The sequence below is a fragment of the Amphibalanus amphitrite genome, unplaced genomic scaffold (assembly GCF_019059575.1).
Source record: "Amphibalanus amphitrite isolate SeventyFive unplaced genomic scaffold, NRLGWU_Aamphi_draft 000153F_arrow, whole genome shotgun sequence".
Taxonomy (NCBI): Eukaryota; Metazoa; Arthropoda; class Thecostraca; order Balanomorpha; family Balanidae; genus Amphibalanus; species Amphibalanus amphitrite.
The window spans coordinates 469,943-490,081 of NW_024881648.1; the positions used below are offsets into that span (position 1 = coordinate 469,943).

The 20,139-nt window shown below is 51.8% G+C and overlaps 1 protein-coding gene and 2 long non-coding RNA genes across 3 annotated transcripts in view; 1 reads left to right on the forward strand and 2 right to left on the reverse strand.

The window, feature by feature from the left end:
• Positions 1 to 12,998, reverse strand: part of LOC122383063 (condensin complex subunit 2-like) — a 30,827-nt gene extending 17,829 nt beyond the window's left edge. The window contains exons 1-9 of the mRNA XM_043369160.1: positions 12,784 to 12,998; positions 11,221 to 11,425; positions 10,752 to 10,988; positions 9,145 to 9,327; positions 8,633 to 8,891; positions 8,108 to 8,243; positions 7,423 to 7,481; positions 5,419 to 5,631; positions 4,899 to 5,106 (exon numbers count right to left, since the gene is read on the reverse strand). Coding sequence (XP_043225095.1) covers positions 4,899 to 5,106; positions 5,419 to 5,631; positions 7,423 to 7,481; positions 8,108 to 8,243; positions 8,633 to 8,891; positions 9,145 to 9,327; positions 10,752 to 10,988; positions 11,221 to 11,394 — 1,469 coding nt within the window. The 5' untranslated portion in view covers positions 11,395 to 11,425; positions 12,784 to 12,998. The remainder of the gene's footprint in view (positions 1 to 4,898; positions 5,107 to 5,418; positions 5,632 to 7,422; positions 7,482 to 8,107; positions 8,244 to 8,632; positions 8,892 to 9,144; positions 9,328 to 10,751; positions 10,989 to 11,220; positions 11,426 to 12,783) is intronic.
• A 662-nt stretch (positions 12,999 to 13,660) lies between these two features.
• LOC122383056 lies at positions 13,661 to 15,595 on the reverse strand. Its single transcript, XR_006256766.1, has 5 exons — positions 15,547 to 15,595; positions 14,991 to 15,090; positions 14,697 to 14,825; positions 14,181 to 14,336; positions 13,661 to 13,870 (listed from the first exon to the last, which is right to left on the reverse strand). It is a non-coding gene; the product is annotated as an uncharacterized LOC122383056 (long non-coding RNA).
• A 3,688-nt stretch (positions 15,596 to 19,283) lies between these two features.
• LOC122383014 lies at positions 19,284 to 20,044 on the forward strand. The gene is made up of 2 exons (XR_006256761.1): positions 19,284 to 19,797; positions 19,905 to 20,044. It is a non-coding gene; the product is annotated as an uncharacterized LOC122383014 (long non-coding RNA).
• Positions 20,045 to 20,139: the final 95 nt, after the last annotated feature.

Genomic DNA, 20,139 nt, shown 5'->3' on the forward strand with positions numbered 1-20,139 from the left:
AAACACATTGGCGGTAATACGAGTACATAGACGCTAATTGGTTCAGAACCCATAGGTGGTAATCATCATTTTGTTATAAAAAAACGGAGGAATGTGAGAAAATTGGTTCCTGGCTGCAGATAATCGCGAGTACAATAAGGGCATAACGCAAAGCACACCTCACGGAACAGAGAAACAAATGACAGTGACAGAATGACAGACGAACGCTTGTTCTCTCCTTCTCTCTTCTTCTCTCTTTCTCTCTCTCTCTCTCTCTCTCTCTCTCTCTCTCTCTCTCTCTCTCTCTCTCTCTCTCTCTCTCTCTCTCTCTCTCTCTCTCTCTCTCTCTCTCTCTCTCTCTCTCTCTCTCTCTCTCTCTCTCTCTCTCTCTCTCTCTCTCTCTCTCTCTCTCTCTCTCTCTCTCTCTCCGTCTCTCTATCTCACCCTCTCTCTCTCTCTCCCTCTCTCTCGCTCGGCACCTCCCCGGTCTGACAGTGTTCCTAGCAGAAGAGCAGTGCCTCTCCCCCGGGGCATCTCCATAATTACGCATTTCCAGAGTTCCATGACCCATGGCCTCAAGAAGCGAGCGGCGCGGACCAGCGCGGACGCTGAGAGGTCATTGTGCGTTTCAGCGCGTCAAGGTGATGGCGTGCCCACGCATTTACATAACCTTAGGAAGTAAAGATACACCTGGTGTGGTTTTATCGCTGTACTATCTGCACACCACAGGGTAGCTTTTGGATATACAGCTTGAAAGAAAGGGCAGTTGAAAAAGTATGATCGACTTCCGTATCTATCCTACCCCATTTCATCAACAGGTCTCAGGGAGGGGAAAAGGTGACTATGCTTGTGTTCACAGCTGTTGGCTCCGGTGCACATATCTTGCTATCAACAGGTGATGGCCGATCAGAATCAGATGCAACATCGGTGCCAGATAACGAGCGGCAGCCCGCGGTTGCGGGAGGGTCGTACACTGCTCAGCTCTGACCCTGAGCGCGCGCTGTCAGTACTTCGGCTGGAATGGAGCGGACAGACCATGGACAGTGCATGATCTACATGCAAAGCAGCAATGCCGGCTCTTCGGTGCGACCGATTTCTTATCAACTCAACTCGTATCTTCTGCACACCTACTTCTGCACAAGTATGAACTGAGAGACAAACCGAACGACCGAGGTGCTGCTTTCGCGGTCATCGAGGGAATGTGAGATGAAGGTACCCCGTCTAACGATTAATTATGCGAACCGTGAAATGGCGATATCCTGTTATTGGAACAGTGTAACAAAAATATTCCAGATAGGCAGACGCGCAGTGGATAGACAGTCGGAAATAGGGCCAGCTGGCGCAATGCATCGGTACTTTTGCAGCAACAAGACATCGAGTGAGTTTCGTGTTATCAACATCAGGAAGGGTGATGAGGAATACACATTTAGAAGGTACATGGTTATGTCCGAGCGATAATTACGGCGTGGCTGTTCAGATACGCGACACACAAAGTACGGCGCACTGATTGGAGTGATGGTGTCAATGTTACGCAGCGACATGTTATTTTGACATGCTTGCGGTAATAGCGGTGACGGTAATTAGGTATGCAATTGCAGGTGGCGGCATGTGTAGTTTAAACGTTGTGGGTAGTATGAACACCGGTATAGATTGTTGTGCATTGTTCGATACTCGATAGGGAACGTATAATGATGCTACATTGCACTCACTATGGTGGTGGTAGATTAGAATATTGTGATATGACAATTGGTACGATATGTGAACGCCATATAGAAATACCATGTGCCGATCACCGGCCGCGCCAGCCCCGAGACGGGCTAGAGACGGGCGTGGCCCTGTGCGGTGAATGTGCGAAGGTATAAATAGGCGCGTTTGAGACCTTCGGGGGCTCTCTCTCGCTCGGGCTCTTGCTCTCTGGTTCGCGCGCGGGCAGTGGTGGTCCCGACGCCGCCCGTGGTGGTCGCCTTGTGCGTCTGGTCTGGTCTACAAACATGTAAGTTCTTGGGCCTTATCTCCTGCCCAGTCGGACGTCTCTAACCGGACTCTTGCCAAGCCCTATCCACGCCACTGGTTCCGACCGGCGGAGTGAAAGGGTTAGAGCCTGACTTCGGTTGAGTCTCTGCTGCGGTCGGAGATATGTCTCAGGCACAGACACGCACATATAGTCACACTGGCGTAGGTAACAACACTTCAGGATGGCCGCGGTACTGTGGGCAGTTTTAGGTTCGATTGATTGGTCTATATGTCTTTTTGAGACACCGTGTTTCGGGACTCGACTCAGTCCATTTCGGCACGTTTGGCTGCTATGAGTCAGTTCCACCCCTTTGGCAATATTATTTCGGTGTCATGATTTCGGCTTGGTCATTGTTTCGGCTTTCCATTGAATGTTTCGAACTTTGGTAATATTTACTTTAGCAGTGCACGGTTACCGTGACATGGCTCGTTTTCTGGCACTTTTGTTTGATTTATTCGCTTTTAATTATTTCGGCCTTTTCATTTTCAATACATATTTAATATGTATATCTTACTCCGTGCTTTCTCGAGGCTGGAAATGTCGGTGAGAACGCTGGCAATATGAAGATTCGGACACGAAAAGGTTTGTGGGTCGCATAGGTTTGGGTCGATCAGTAAATACAACTATAGACGGTTAAACGATTGTTGAGGGTAAGACGATACCCCTAGACAACGATGATAGGATTGTGCAGATGACACAGATTAGAATACCCCTAGACACACGAGGAATATTAGCAGAAGTTACGACAACAGCCAGTAGGCGGGCCTGAATCCTTCCACAACCCATCCTTTATCCACTCTACATCCTCATCCTTCTCCCAGTCATCCTTATCCTTATCCCCATCCCAAACACCACTTATAAATTCACAGGAATCTACTCAAAGTCTGACGATATCAAGCCCGGTGACGGTGTATTGCCGATCGGTCTGAGTAAAAATATTCGTTCCGTTACCGTGGCCGAGTGGATCCCCCACAATACCGTCACGAATAAGTAAGCTTTGAGCAGCTACTCCTTCAATGTCAGACCCCAGCGAGCTGCAGTAATGAGCCCATTTCCGTGTCCTATGAGCAAATGCGGTAATCCGAGGCGGTCGATGGTACGATCTCTAAAGATAAGACATTCATGTTTACATGTCGACACTGGCACGGGCTATGGATTAGCCTCCCTGCTGTCAGAATGGTAACACACTGCGAGACATAGGGCCATGCCATTTGTTGTCTTCTAAATTGTGGGCTTCACAACCAAATATTTAGAAGTTCCCCATTTAGGAACAATGTGAACAGCATCAGACATCGATTCTCTTCACAAGAATACCGCTTTACTCTCTTTACGTGTCGAACACGCTGCCGCATGAGCGTAATTATCAATACAGAATTACGTTCCTCACCTATGTAACCCCTTCACCTGAATCCGTCGCAGATCCGTCACGATGCGTTTCGCCCAGGTGTTTTCAGACTATCTGATGAGCAAACTTCTGCGGCACCCCATCGCACCGCGACCCGCAGCTCCCGCGCGGGCGTTCGAGACCGGCAGTCCGTGCGTCACTCGCAGCGGGGAGCGACACTCGCGGCGGAATGGAACGGCTCAATGAACGGGCGGCGACACGGCGGGACTCCATACCTCGCCACCGCCGCCCGGCGCGCGGCAAAAGTCACAATCTAATTACGTACAGAGATAGCCGGCAACCGGCGCCGACCCGCCGCGGAACTATGTGCGAGTCAGCGCCGACCGGCCGCCGGCAGCTGAAACAGTCGCTCCGACCAGCCAGCCCCACCTGAGAAGGAGCGCACGCAGACGGTTCTGAGACGGAGCAACAGCTCCATAAAGAGAAACGCGCACAAGTCCGGCTTTAGGAACGACATTGGCCCCCTAGTGCGCCTATGACGTCTGTTTGGAACAGCGCAAGGAGTGTCTGAAATAACGCGGGGCGGGAACGAAACTCACGACCTTACTTATCCGCCAGAGTATCGAGAGCAATTGATAGACATTGATATTTTCGCCTATAAGCTGAGCAATGTAGCCGCATCCGCTCCACGATATATAACTCCACCAGCTGCCACTACCAGCAATGTCCTCCCTTTTACACCACGATGAGATATGCAGCAGCTAAATAGCCAATGGAGTCGGCCAGTCCACACAGTTATCGGTGTAACGAGTTTCTCCCTCGACGTCAAAGCGATGTAAAGTGACAAACGACCGGGTGGGTCTTGCACACAGCTACCCCTGCCCCAAACAGTCGGCTGACGCCGCAGCTTCCCGCATCTCTAGCGTCCACCGCACGAAGATTTATGACCCTGGGAGCCGAGAGCGAATCGGCGGCACGGGGAGACGCAAGCCGAGGGATTAGTTCAGTCCGGAGGACGAGATGCTGTAATATTACAATCACAACTCCCGGGACAGTCCGAGTCGGCCCGCACACGTTGTTTGGCGCTCTAGGCTGTAGTAGTTTCTCTCTAACGAAATGGAACAGATTAAACGCAAATAATGTTTCGCAGCTTCTCAACGGCGAAGAGTTCTGATAAATCCATCACTGCGTAAAAATGATCGGTAAACACAACTACTACGCCACTCCCACTTCAGCGAGCATTTGCAGTCTTCTCCAAATACGGAAAACTGACTGTAGTTACGTGAAAAAAAATCAACGTATGCATGTTTATCGGTTTGAAATTCGTTATCCCACTGGAACTAAGTGAATGTTTCATGTTGAATAAACGTGAAGCGGCAACAGAAATCGAATGCAGTGAACATTTCCTCAATGACGTTGCCTCCAATCAATGATGACCTCTAGTTCGCTTTCACCCTAACTTGCTCTTTAAACAGGCTGGCCTCAAAATCTAAGCCCCTCTCCTTCACTCCAACACACTCAAACAGGCATACCGCCCCCCTCTCCCTCACTCTAACTCACTTGAAGAGGCTGGCCACGTCGTAGTGCAGGTCCTCGGGCAGCGTGGTCTTCTCGTCACTCCATTTTTTCATGGTGGCCTGTTTGAGCTGGGTGGCCTTCTTGGGCACGGCAAAGGCCGACTTCCAGTCCACCTCCACGTCATAGTCGAACGGCTCGATCTCTTTGCGCCGACGGCGGCGGCCCGGCTCGGCGGGCACGGCCGGCCGCGCTGCAGGGGCACAGGACAGGGACGGTCAGACAAGGGGAGTTACTGAATAGAGGCGACCGGACTAAGGAAGACTAGATATGAGAGCATTCCCGGCAATAGAAGTGGGCTAATGTTAATGAGTGCGCAAGCGCATGTGCGTATGTCCCTAAAAATTCAACCGACCAAAATTTAAAATCTAACCGATGAAGTTCGTTAACTCGTATCAAATGACGCGCCATAGGAATGTTAACATCTAAAATAGTACACAAAGAACATTGCATCCCAGCCACCCATCCGTGCCCTCTCCCAGCATAGCCCTCATTCAACTCTCACCGGCGCCGGCGGGCAGACGCGGCTTCCAGTGTCGCGGTCCGGCCCAGGCCAGCAGGCGCGGCTGGTCAAAGTAGCTGTACTCCTGCGGCACCGCGGACACCATGCTGACGAGGGTGGGCCGCTCGGCGGGCCGGCAGCCGGCGCCGCCGACCGTCACCAGCGTGTCGCCGCCGCCGCCGCCGTCGGCGCCGTCATCACAGTCGTCATCCATCCCTGACGGGGAGCGGGGAGGGTTACATGATCCACCAGCCATCCCAGACGGAGGAAAGGGAGAGACCAGTGAATGGAATAGAGTCAGGACAAAATTAGCGGCCGGGGATGGCCGTAGTCAGGGTGCTGTAGTAGATACTGGACACTGGACAGCGAAGTGAGAGAAAACGCATTGAAAGGAGCGGAGGCGAAGCGTAATATTTGTCTGAGTCGAGAAAAGCGGTGGCAAGAAGTGGTCCAAATCGTGTTTGCTGTTTTCAGGCATGCCAGGCAAAGGAATACGCACGCAAACAGCTCATTTTCAAGAGAAACATTAGTGAGTCGAGCACAATGTCAGTGACCTCGCAAGGTACGAAAGCCTTATGTGACAGCAGCCAGCTGTAGTACTTAAATAAAACTGATACGATACGCTGCACATCATTATCATGCACTTTTCTCTGTATCGCGCTGCCAAACCAGAGTTTCCCACGCAAAGTGGTCACCGACTCTGCACTTCTGCAGTGCTGATTGCGGTTCGTGTCTGGCACCGTTCCGGCGGCAATGACCAGCCCGACGCTACTAAAAACAACACGTCACGGACGGCGGCAGGTCGGCACGGCCGCCCGGGCCTGATCAGACAGTTTGTCACAGGGAACAATCAATGTCGTCTGGTGCGTTCGTGACTGGGCATGACCATCCCCAATCTGTCTTACAGTGACCCACACTGACGATTATTGTGACCCCTCCCCACCCGCAGGTAATATGGGTCACACGCACCCACTACAGACTGGCAGGGGCGCGACCAAACGATGATTGTTAACGCCCGGTGGTGTATAGTACGGCACCTTCTTACGATATTGCCTATTCGGTCTCCGTATGAGACATTGTGATGCTCGGCCACAAGCATCGTGAGCCGACGCTTGCCGCCAGCCAACCTCCTTGGTTCTTAGCTGTTAGCAGGGTCGCCTGATCACGCCGATTGCACTGGAACGTCCGTCAGTAAAAAAACATTTAAACGGCCCGTCCGTCCATCTGTAAGCTCGTCTATCCGCCCGTCCGTCCGTTTGTCCATCAGTATATCCGCCCGTCCGTCTCCTCCGTCCCGTCCAGTCTCGTCCCGTCCCGTCCGTCGTTCTGTATATCGGGCCGTTCGTCCGTCCCTCGGTCTGCCCCTCCATCGAGCGCCGGCCGCCAGCATCGTCGTCAGACCGTAACGGGGCCGCATACGGGTCGCGCCGGCCACCGGCCGACAAATGCGTCACGCCGCCGGCCGTGACGGCGTTACTCAGTATCGACAGCCGACGCCGCCCGTTATGGGTCAGCCGGGTCGCGGCAGTGGGCGGTCAGGAATGAGGTGTATTGTGCACGGCACGGAACTGTTGACACAAGTGTTGACACAAGTGTTGACACAGAGCTGTGAAGACAGGATCGTGGGCGACCACGGACGGACTTGGAATGGCCAACTCAGAGTGGGGAAAAAACTGAAATGAACCCAGTTCTGTTATTGTGCCCTGTATCAGAAAATGGCTCTTTTCTTAGGTACTCGCTCAACCGTGCCTAGTGACCCAACGACCGATTACTTGTTGATGACGGCACCGCCATGGCGCCGCAAAATATACCAATCAATTTGTTACATAGCTGAATCAGTCATAAAATACAGCTTTAAATGCCGTAGGCACATGCAACATCATAATGTCGATTAATATGTCCTGAGTGTCAATTAGCTATGTCTCGTCCCAAAACACAAAACCAGCATAGTTCGGCTTTCTCTGACAAGGACCTATCCCCATGGAGTCAGCGCCGTCGGTTACTCACCTCCAAACATGGGATCCTCCTCGGCTATGGGGCTGTGCGGCGGGGCGTTCATATCGAACCTGAAACCCAAGCGAAATAACACGGTCAAATGGTGAAGAGTACAGCTTCAGCTGTGGGCTGACGAACAGTGCATGAACATGCCGAAAACGAATGTCAAGTATACCGCGAAAACAAAGTTTCACAGTGAGACAGAAAGCATCAACCCAAACTGGTCGTATCTCGTCCCTGGCCATTCCGCCAGCAGCTATTAGCGAAGCTCGAGACTGCCAGCGGTGAATGACAGCACTGCGCGGACGGTCCGAGAGACAGCTCAGGTGTAGTGCCGGTACCAACGGCGGGAATATTGCCATAGCGACATGTGGGCGGCAGCTGCGGCCTACCGCTACTGAGTGGAGACTGGCCTTACTTCTGGCGCTAACGACAGAGCAGGAGAAATTACCAGAACAAAAATACAGGAAGCGGAAGAGAAGGAAGGGAAGCTATGAGCAGTTATGACAAACATTTCACACAACATTGCGACTAAAAAAAAAAAAACGAAGCATACAAACATCTACGTGGAGAGTTATAGCAGGAATTCCACGTCAGCGACGACTTAGTCGTAACTTCACCCCTCCTTGTTCTTATAACGAGTCATCCATGTACCCCCTTCCCTACCCACAGCGTCCATCGTCCCTCTGTCCCGCACCTGTGTCGAGGGTCGGCTGGCGGCGGCGCCGGCGGCGGCGGCATCTCCATCCGCTCGTTATCCTGTTCCTGATCCACGCTCCAGGAGGTGAAGGAGAACCTCTCCAGGGGCGGGCACAGCACCCGCTCCTCCACCGCTGTCCGGCACGGCCAAACCGTCAGAGGTCATATACAACGCTAAAGGGAGGTCGGAGACGCCATGGCGACAGGCTGTGGGTGGACAGTGATAAATATAAGCAATTAACTGTTAGTGGAACCGGATAGAGATTAGGAACATAATAGATAGCTCTTACATATTCAATTATGATAGGATAAGACCTCAGATTATTTACAGGAACCCGCAAGAGATCATCGTTTTGCAAAAAGCAGCGATTCCGTGTGCGAATAAGCCATGGAAGCCTACTCAAAACTGATGAACTATAGCGACGAATCTCTCGCATAGTTATCCACAAGTAAACAGCAATAGCTTCATTTAGCTACACGACATTGTCATAAAGCCCGTCTGCCCGCCCCGGCCGGCACCCACCGGGCACGGTGACGGCGGGCGGCTGCTGCTCGGGCGGCTCTGGCACGGCGGTGGCGGCGGCCGGACGACCCTCGCCGTCCACCATCAGCTCCTGGCCGTCGTCCCGGGTCCAGAGCAGGCTGAGGAAGGCGGCGCAGCCGGGTCGGCCGTCCTCGGCGGCGGCCCAGGGTGTCCGGCCGGCGCCGGAGACGGCCGCCGCGCCGCCCGACCGGCCCGTGATCGCCGCCAGGTTACTGCGCACCGTGGCCATACGACGCGTCTGATGGAGGGGAGGGGAGGGATGTCAGAGGGAGCAGGGTGAAGGACTGGGACTGAATGCACAGACGCCGGGAACGGGCGGTCTGCTAGACACCGGGCACACATGGCACATTTCGGTGACTTTAACATTAGCGAAATCTATCGAGTGAAAACAGTACTTATTCGAATCGAGGCATTACAAGCTCACCACATAAGTCATCCCCAATAGAATGTCTCACACCGTAATAGCAGCCCAAACATGCCGCACCCCTCACCTTTCTGCGTCGTTTCTCGGCGCCCGGCGCGGCCCCGTCGTCCCCGGCCGGCGTGTCGCCGTCCTCCTTAGGTTTTCCGTCGGCTCGGCCCAGCCCGCCGGCCATGCGCAGCGTCTCCCCGTGGAGCGCCTCCACGCGGTAGCCGTAGATCTTGGCCGAGGCATCCAGGGTGTAGCTGGCCACCTGGCACGGCGATGACGCGGGTCAGAGGCGGGTCGAAGGGGAGTATGGGGAAGGATATGGGAACTGAGTGACTAGCGATCGTACGCTTTCCTCATTAAAGTGTAAGGATGCGAATCAGTGAACACTGGGTTGTCAGAATAAAACGATACTGAAACGTTCAGGGAATATTCAAACAAAACTGCCACCCACGTTTTAAAGGTTGAAAATGACGGTGAAGGTACGGAGATCGTACTATAAGCTGGCGTTTTGTTGATAAGTCCAAATATACCGTTACGTTTTGACATATCCCCGTTCTTCCATGCCAGGACACCAGTCACTTAACCCTCGCCGGCCGAGGGAGGGGGACGGGTGCCGCCCCCCCCCCCCATAGGGTTTTTTCGCGATAGCTCCGAACACGCTGGCGATAGAGAGCTGAAACTTGGCATACCTGACCTTTGATTCCAGCCGGATCTTTTGACACCAACCGCATTTTCGGGTCAAGTCAGGTCACTGACCTATGAGGCTATGACGTCATAAGTGAACCTCTGCACGGTCTTCAGATGTCGCAAATTCGGAGCGCCCTCACTGCCAGAGGAATTTTCACAGGGAAATGAAACTTGCAGGATCTAGTATCCATTACGAGTCTCACACCTTGTATATCTCGGATTTTTCCTTAAGGTCATATGAGGTCAGGTCATTTTCGTGACCTCGCCATTATAAGTCAATGGGGAAAAATAAAAACTGCTATTCTGGCGCCGGGAACGATCTCCAACTATCTCAAGCACACAGAATCGTGATTTCATGCACTCCTTGCAAGGTTAGATGCGTCACGTTTGCAACGCTGACCTTGCGTGACGTCATTTATGACGTCATCAAGGTCCAAGGTCATATTAGTTTCTCGTCAATAACTCCCGATCAAATTGAGCTAGCGAGTCGGGAAAGCCACCAATGGACTCAGGAAGACCTGCCGAATCGAATGATATGCGACATCACCTCTTCCGACCAACTTCGTGACCTGGGGGTGCTGACTTGACTGTGACCTGAGGTTAACACCCTAAGTTGACCTGACCCGAACAAAAAGTATATCATTCGACGCGCCTGAGCGAGGCAAACACGATGCTGCCAGAATCGCGGCTCTGCGGCCATTTTTTTGCGAAGTTATTCACCATAAACTGAACCGTACCTTGGGGCACCTGACCTGACCTCAGAGGTCACCGGTTGACCTAGGACCTTAAAATCGGATACCAATCTCTGCGTCTCGTAACGGCGCACACGCTCGTTTTTTCCGCAACGCGCTAGCTCTACCAGGGGCGAAACGGCGAGGAAGGTCGTACCCGCCCCCCCCCCCCCACCCCTCGGCCGGCGCGTATGTAAAAAACCAATAGGTCTGGCGAGGGTTAAGTCACGGCCCCGCCCTGCCCACTATCCACAGTCTCCCTCCTTACCTGAAAGTTATCCAGGTCCGACTTCTTCTGTCGCATCATCTGTGCCATGCAGTCGATGAGCTGCAGGCTGAAGGCGTTCTTGGTGTTGATTTTGTTTTCGGCGCTGAGTTTGACGCAGCTGGCGTAGTGGGCCGCCAGCTGGCCGTGGCTGAGGCCGGCGATGCCGGGCAGCGAGCGGCGCCGGTCGGCGGCCGCCTGCTGCTGCTGCTCCTGGCGCCGCTCCGCCTCCTCATCGTGCTGCACAGGGGAGGCCGGGTAATGGTCAGAGACGATTGACGGGACAGACAACGGGAGAGGTCAAAGATGGCAAAAAGCACGACTCAGTTTAGAAGTAATTTCCTAGCATAAACTTTACTGGGTAGGATACAAGCTTCAGGTAAATAATCAGCTTTGCTCAACTGAGCTAAAAATATCATCAAAAAGAGCTAATTCCTGGCTCAGTTTCTCCTCCCTCCTCGCGCCGTCGTACCTGCGGAATGTCGAAGGGCTCCACCTCCGGCGCGGCGCCGCGGCTGCTGCGCCGGCCCTGCGGCGACCGTTTGCCCGCCGAGCCGGCCGCCGCCGCCGACAGGCTGCGCCGCATCGCCGGCGACGTGAAGAGCGCGCTCCGGCGGCGCGGCTCAGACGCCACGTCCGAGCCCATCGCTGCCGACTCTCAGGACTGGTCCGTGAGCCTGCGGTGAGGGGGCGGTGGAGGGTAGATGCATCAGACCTGTAGAATGAAAAGTGATGGTCATACAATTCTGAGATTGTTTCCGCTGGAGATGAGAGTGAAACTAGGAACAGAACTAAGGATGGAGCTTAGGAGCTTTGGGTTGGATTTCCACATCAATTTGTGAAAAAAATGTCATCAGAGGTAGAGGCAAGTGTATAATAGATGCAGATTACAAACCTATCTCCGGTCATTCTGAAAAGTATGCCACCATCACATACCTATCTATTATGAATGAGGTTGGGCTGGATGTTTATTAGTGATCCACAAAATAGCTCGGTGTGTTGCAGCTTGCACGAATACACATGGGTAAAAATTATAGATTTTGGATGAAGCAGTGTAGGCCTAACTGCATTGCAATGCTGAGCTATGGCAGTGGTGCTGCACTTCCTAAGATAGTTTGATATTAGAATCTGGGGGAACCACCAGACAGAAGGCAGATATGAGCATTGAGCAGCTGTTCACTCAGTAAATGGATGAGCTGCATCAGCAATTTCAAACTCAGTGAAAGTGTGAGACCCTAAAGTCTGTGGTGCAAATTTAAAGGTTGTTTCTGGTGAAGGTTGAGCAGATTACCAATCAGAATTATGCAGGGTAATGCAGTGCACTTGTTCTCTGCAACCACGCCACACAAGTTAGATCGAAAAGTAATTTTCACTTAATAAGTTAATAGCCAAATATTACGAAGGTCCTAACTTAGTGGAACAGTAGGTATGTTATAAGCTGTAATCGCCATGCCATATGTGGAAGGCTTTTGATGTCAATACATACATACATACATTAATACATATAAAATGATGATAGGTAGACAATATAGGTAAACAATATAAACCTTGAAAGTACAAAGCACCTAGGTCATCTTCCTGTCTCCTACAATCACAAAAATTATAACCAATGCCCTTACATCACACATTTTAGAATGACCACTGTTTGGTTGCCTTTTTCATCAGCAGGCTGGCAGGCAGCAGCTCGAGACTCGCTATTCGCTAGCAAGTTTCTCATTGATTGAATTTGTGTGATCTGTGTAGTTCATCAATGAAAAACCACAAAATTCTAAAAATGAAATTCCATATTGATACATAGGAAAACCAGCAACATGCTGATTAAGCACACCAAACAGCAAACGCCAAACAGTGACATGGTTTAATCACGATACCTTAGTAAACACAAAAACAGCATCATGAATTGGTCACAGAAAATAAAAATGCAATAGACAATCATAAAATGTAATGTATCAGAGACTGAGACATGATGAAATATGAATACAAAGGCCACCAAGTCCCAAGATGTCATAACAACCACATTCTGATTCACACTCACCAACTCAAAGTTGAACTCCAATTCAGTATCAATTCAAAGCCGCTTAGAAAGTAAAAGAGAAATCATTATTTGCTAATAATCTCAATATGCAACCTTGGGCTCAAATACCAAATAGGCATCACCAATACACCAAAATTAAATATCGTTTTCAATCATTATAATACACGGTGACGGTCGCACACAGAGGCGTTGCGATTCGTGCGAAATATCGCGCCAGAATGACAACACGATTGTGATTCAAAATGGTTGCAAAATCAAGAACTTTAAAAATGTATCAAGTAGAAAGCGACCACTAATTAGAAAGTATACAAATCGCATGCTGTGAACAGCAGTCATATTTCAGTTTTCGACCAAAACTATGTCCTGTGTGCCACAACATTATCATTATTGTCACATAACGACGTCTTTGAACTGCAACTTGCTAAAGAATCACATGCAAAATAAGCCAAACTGTCTCCAAGCTGAATTACAGCCGGCTTCAGCCGGACTCGGTAATCGGGCTTTCACTGCCTTCCCAGTTCCCGCCTTCCGGGTAATGAGTCCGACATTGCGACGCTCTGGCATGCGATGCAAGCATTTCTTCCTTTGGTAAAGACGAGGAACTACAGGCAAATGGTATCAGACATCAGTACATGGATGGCCGGATCTGTCTTCGTGATCGATAATTCCGGACTACTTAGGTAGGTACCTAATATTTGCAACAGTTACCGTTACTACACGGGATTTCATTACAGGAGGGCCTGAGGTTCCATTCACCTTATACCTACGTCCTACGCTGAATAGCTAGTATGATCGCGAGCGCGCTTCTTGTATTCCTTAGTTTGTATACTAGGGAAACTGAAAGCTACGTCAGAACTCCCCATAATGAAACAACATGCACATTCGACCGTATTTATTTGGGTGTAGGACAAACATGATTATGGGTTGTGTTGTCAAAGCGGTCACCGATTATGTCTCGTAGATGATACCATGTGGGCTGCGAAGAGAATTAAACGGTCACATTGGAAGATGTGCCCACAGTATCTGATTGAGGGTGCTCTCCCATCTGCAGTAGGATAATGAAGTACGTCATAATAAATCCGAAAACCTGAAACACATGAGAATATGTTATAATATTAATATGCAGTAGCCAGACATCGATTCATTTAGGGGATTCACAATAATAGGTAGTGACTACTGTGAGACAGCTATAACTGCAACGAATCAACTAGAGCATGTACCATGATGTATTATATACATCATGGTATATAATATACCATGATGTATTATATAGGTGATGTATTATAAAGCGTGCTAGTGCAAAATAAGCTGTTATGTGTATCATAGAATCAATTATTTTGAATCACGGCGTGTTCTTCGAATAACATTTCGGAAAGCGCCTTTCTCGGAATTCTTACCGCAAGAATGTTGCTTTTCTCAATTATGAAAAACCCCATTGCCGTGACATTGAATGGAAGCTTGACGATCTGTAAGAAAGCCTTCTTCCGACGCCTGTCTGCTTTAGACACGACGCTCCAATCCATCGTCGTGAGCGTTTCCGCCAGCGCTGCATTCTGAAAACAATTATGCATTGTTGGAATAAGAAAAGTTTTGACCTTAAACGGCGTTTAAACGTTTTTCTCAGACCCCTGCATGTGTCGCCATTCAAACAATATTGTTAAATGGTAACCGGTGGGGTAGTTTTTGGCAATGGTAAGTGTTTGCCATTGTTTGTGGCTTGACCCAAGACCTTGTAAATTTGTCTAGGTACATAAAGGATCAAGAAATGCTAGGTACACATATTTTATCTTATGCGCATCGCATTCGTCAAGCATGCACGCTCAGGGGACATATAAGCACTAAGTATAAATACCTGCAGTACATACATACCGGTATGTCTGTCAGGTAAGATTAGGTCAAGTGGCACGTCTGACCTTTTCCGTAATGTGTGAGCCGTAGACCGAATAGGCGATCACACGCCAGAGAAACAGCATGATATAAACCGTGTAAGACGCCACCTTCGTGTGGGCTCCGAGGTCATCGAACGCCGAAACATTCGAAAGCTGTAAAAAGAGTGATTCGGTTAGCCGGTCATTAAATCAAAATTGAGAATGTTTCTTCGCACACCACTACGAACGGTCACACAAACGTACAAATCACGAACGGTGTCACTGAAAACCGCTAACTCTGGAGGATGGTGACACGGTACGGTTGATGACGTCACCTACCACGACGCTGGCGTAGGCACTGGTGACGATGTTGATCAGCGACGCGGCGTAGCAGCCGAACAGCGGCAGTCCACACAGGCCGTTCAGCCGGGCTAACAGCCTGCGAGACAATAAACGGGTGGGGCAGGACTTGTGAATAACCAGACTAATGTATAACGTCTACATTCCATGTTTACGGGTTATTCTAAACATTAAGCTGCAATTTCATTGCACAAAATTTGGCATACATTAGAAGGCAATGGTAGCCCACAGTGCAGTGTCAACACACGGCGGTGGCGGCACTGACCGGCGAATGTCGCTGTAGTACACTGAGAAAACAGTGTCCCGATTTTCGGGCTCAGAGACCAGTTTTCGGGCTAATGTACCATATTCAAAACAGACAGCACATTTCGAGAATACTTTCTGAGCTAGCGCCACATGGGCTCATACGATCCCTTAAATCGGTATCATTGATCGCAGAAACAGAGCTCAGTCAGTACCCATTATCGGTGTCAAGCTCTAAAACTAGTCTCACTATGATACCAGTTTTCAGCCTGATCCCCAATTTCGAGCTCACCTGATTCCAGTTTGAGGGCTCAAATTGTGTGGTGAAGCCAATATTAGGGCTCACGTCATCGCTTTTCGGGGCTTTGGTAAAAGCTGGATTGCGTCAGCTGGCTGGCCAGCTGGCGACGCACGAAAGGTATTTAATTTTAGATATACCTAAGCGCGGTAGTAGGATGGACATAAATATTTCAAATGGCTTTAAATGAAAAATTGATTGGTAAATATTCATTCTTTTATATCTAGCATTGATATGTAAGAAGCTCTGCTAGCGCCACCATACGGCGCCAGCTGGCAAAAAAATCCAGTTAATACCAGAGCCCGCTTTTCGTCCGATGCAGCCCCTCCTCCCCCCTCCCCCGTGTCCAGCAGCTGCGAATAAGACGAAGCCGCGGACAAACTTTTTTTTTTTTTTGCTCGGCCAGCCTAGCGCCAGTCTCGAGCGGTGGGACAGTTAACCGGCAATTTTGGCCGGGATGCAAAAGTTACGTTAAACCGGTTTATGTTAACCCGGGAGCAAATAACAACGTGGGAGCCTATCTTAGGTGTGGCAAAGCTAACGGATTACTTACTTGTTGCCGAGGTGCCCAAAGAAGGTACTGGAACCGAAAACACAACATTGGTTCATGTATTTATTAACATTCATACACACAGTCATACTTCTGCAAGGTGTCAGTGTTCGGTTGTGGGGTGTAATAGCCAGGGAAAAAGTTATATGAACTGAAAAACCCGGCGCCTATTACTTCGCAACATGGTTGTGTATTCAACATGAACTGCAAGGAGTGCAGACGACATTGCCTGTGCTAACTTAACGTCTCACGGGCAGCGCCGCGCTCTGACACCTTGGTCCCAGAAGCGGCGGCGTTTCTGACCGCAAATCGCCGGAGAGCCGGTCGACGCCGTTGAGGGGACTGAGCAGGCCGCTGCCAGCTCCACCTTCACGTCCGCGCGGCGCAGCTCGGTGTGCGGCGGCGGCTCATCGCGCGGGCCGCACCCGTCCGTCCGCTGCACGAGCCGCTTTTCGATCCGACAGCGCAACACCGGCACGCCATTGTGCTGGCTGAGCGGCGGCAGCGGCACGTAGGCAACAAAACAGTAGAAATCGATGGGCCTGGATCGGCGTTGCCAGCAACGCCGGCAGCGGCGCGGCGGGAGGCGCCAGTGCCGCCGTCGGGGACGTGTGCCCTTCGCTGCGCTCATTCGAGTTGGCCGGCCGGCCGCGCGGCGTAGTCCTTTTGACACGGTGCGAGAAGAGCCGGATGAAGGTGGACTTTTTATTGGCGTTGCTGGTGCTCACGCCGCCGGCGTCCAGTTTGGGCGGCAAGTCCGAGTACCAGGAGTCGGAAAAGTCCCGCGCGAACGCCGCCAGCCGGTCGTCGTCACTGCTGGCGGCGGCCCGCCGACGGCGCTGCCTCAGAATCGGACGAGTCGGTGGTACTGAGCACCTCGCGGGACGGGTAGCTGGGAGTGGGCCGGCCGCGGCCCCTGCCAGGCCGCGCCACCTTCACCGGCGCAGCCGCCTTCAAACTGCCCTTGCTGGGCGGCGGGTTGGTCGGCGGAGGCGGCAGCGGTGCCTCGACGTCAGTCAGAGTCGCTGTCACTGGGCGGCCGCCGCGGAGACGGCTTCTGTTTGACCCGCAGCCGGCCTGGGCCGGCTCGGCGCCCTCGGCCGGCGGCGCGCGCCGTTTCGAGCGTTTCACCTTTTCACTGTTACTCTCGCCTGGTCCACAGCGTCGAGCGGCTCGGCGCTGTTCGGTTTCATGTGGCCCATGCTGCTGGGAAACTCGGGTGGGGACAGCTTTCTGACTGGTGTGCCGTCGAAGATGGAGGAGGCGGGGGTGCTCGCAGAGTCCTTGCCCAATGCCCATGATAGAGCCGAGGCTCCACTGGACGCCCAGCTTAATCGGGCTATCGCCGCCCTCCTTCTATGGTGGATTCTTCGGCCCCCTACAGCCACTAGGGCCATCATATACTCCCAGATGGCGGCACCTAGGGGATGAGAGGGGGGGGGGTGTCTGGGCCACTTGTCCACCTCGTGGCGTCGCCAGCGACGCCTGCGAGTCGGAGCAAATGATTATGGGGTCTTCCTCGAAGGACGGGTGCTTCAGGAGATGTTGCTTTGCCGTTTTGGGCGCCACCATCTCAGATCGGTAAATGGAGCAAATCCTCCCCGCCGCCTCCCGCAGTACCAATGTTGTACTGTCTGGGTGCTCGGTGAGGACCCCAGCGCCGCCTTCCTATTACTCCCCCGGTCGCAGACCCGTCGACCCAGGCCCACGTCGCACGCTGGGGGAGCGCTCCCAGTCACGCCTCCGCAGCACTCCTCCTCGCTGTTGCGGACGCCCCGATCGGCAGCAGGTCCAGGTGGACCGTGACGCCGTCTGTTGGCGTCTACGGGGGCAGTCTCGTGGATAAGCGCGCCTCGGCGGGCAGCGCCACTCCAGTGGTCCCACACCGCTCCCCCGCGCTCTCTCCAGCCGGTCACTGACTTCAGTCACGGTTGGGGGGGGGGGGCTTCCGCCACGACGCGGCGGGTCCTCCGACGGGAGGGAGAGCGCCTTCGCCAGTAGGCGCGATGCCAGCGCATCCCTCCTCATCTCTCCATCGGCACGACGCCCGCCTCGGCCCTCACGGCGAGTCTTGGAGCATGGAAATCGGGCAGCCAGTGATGACTCATGCCACCATCAGCATCTCCGCCTCCAGGACGCCAAGATGTGTGGCCGCAGCCGCAGGCAGCCACGCCGACCCCGCTGCCCGCATGCCCAAGTAGTCTCGAATCGCTGACACCTCTCCTGAAACAAGAGTGGTGTCGTAAACTTAAACCCCTTGCTGGAGCCCGCCAGCCGCGACAACACCGCCACACCAATTTTTGTGACCCCGGAACTTCCGTCCCGAGCCTTATTTCACGGCACGATGCTACAGTGCGCTACACGTATTGTGGTATTCAGCTTCCATGGAAACATCAACTAATTTGGACGCTCAAACATGGGAGTCAGGAGTGGTTAAGGCCCAGAGCGTTCTGTCTGGTTTATAAAACCTTGGCCAGCAGATGCAAACGTGCTTTTTGTATAAGTGGCTTAATTTTGACGCAAAAGGGCACTAACCTTCGGCGCAAATAATGCAGAAATTTCAGCGCAAATTGCAAAATAGCTTGCGCCGAACTTCGGCGCATGACGGCTTCACGGGCGTCCGGCGTACCATATGGATGTTTTCCAGTTTGGGCTGCAGGTTTTAGCTCTAGGTTTTAGACTGTAGGTTTTGGGTTGGGTTAGGCTGGGCTGGGCTGGGCTGGGCTGGGCTGGGTTGGGCTGGGCTGGGCTGGTTGGGGTGGTTGGGTTGGGTTGGATTAGGTTAGGTAAGTTTAGGTTAGTTTAGTTTAGGATAGATATGAATACCTATTTTTTGTAAGTTGAATTATTTTTTCATTTTGTAGCATCATATGCCTTCCATCTTTGAACTGCCATATTCAAGCACCAGAATAAATATGGACTTGAACCTTTTCCAGTCTGGATGCCTGTATGGAAGTTGTGCAAAATCATGCAGTTGAAGGTATTGTAACCACAAATAAGAGCTCATGACTCAAGTCTCAACTTGTCCATAATTGGTTATCTTGATGTATACTTGTAGACCCTTCCTCTTACTTGGCACACAGGCATGGTGTCACAGTGTTCTAAAATTGGATTTCAATTGGGTGTCCCAATAAAAAAAATCTGAAGACAAAATGAGAGATTTAGTCTTTCCGCATGTTAGTGCGCCTGTGAGCCGCGCGCCTGTGTGCGCGTGACGGAGGAGTCATGCGTCTGCAGCGACACCTGCGCCTTACGGTCTGCGCGGTGCGGTGGAGTTTCCCAGACAGCCGCGAGATGGAGCAGCCTGCCCCTTCCTGAGCCGTTCCCGTCCCCCCACGCTGGCTTCGCGCGGTAGCTTTATTGGCCGTGTCTCAGACGGCGCGAACAGCTGATCGATACTTTTGCCCATCTCTGTCGCGGGCGGTACTTGTTCGTTGCGTACGATATATGTGTTATCTTTTTGTGTTGTGTTTCGCGGGATGAGTTTATACGGGGATATTTTTCTGTTATTCCGCATGTTATTTGTTTTACGGATGAGTATGGCATGCTCATGTGTTAATGTTTATGTCCGCGTGTCTGCAGTACTTGCGGGTTCCCGTGACTGGCGGGCTCTAAGTCAGCCGCCATACTCAGTCCTTTTCATGGTGTACTCCGTCGAGAATGGAGGCATGGCGCCTGAGTGGACGAAATCGTTGGTAAGAATTGAACATTATGATTTATTGCTTTATTGCTTCTAGATTATCGCGCTCTTGAATTTGTTCTATTTTTCCGTATCGTTTATTCAATGTTTTTGCCTTTGCAGAAACCGCTAGATGCATCGTTGTTTACCGTGCCTACCTGCGCTAGTGCCAGTTTGAGTTGCCACGCTGCTTCATATGCTGCACCTACGCATCAGTATTCGCTAGTCGACCGCATCGTGACGAATACAAGCAACGCTCTGGCTACGGTGTTCTGCGCGTAACAACGCTCGTCAATCTACGGCTCAGGCGACAATAGTTTCAACGATCGTCTTCATCATCGTCTTCCGGGGGCATCAG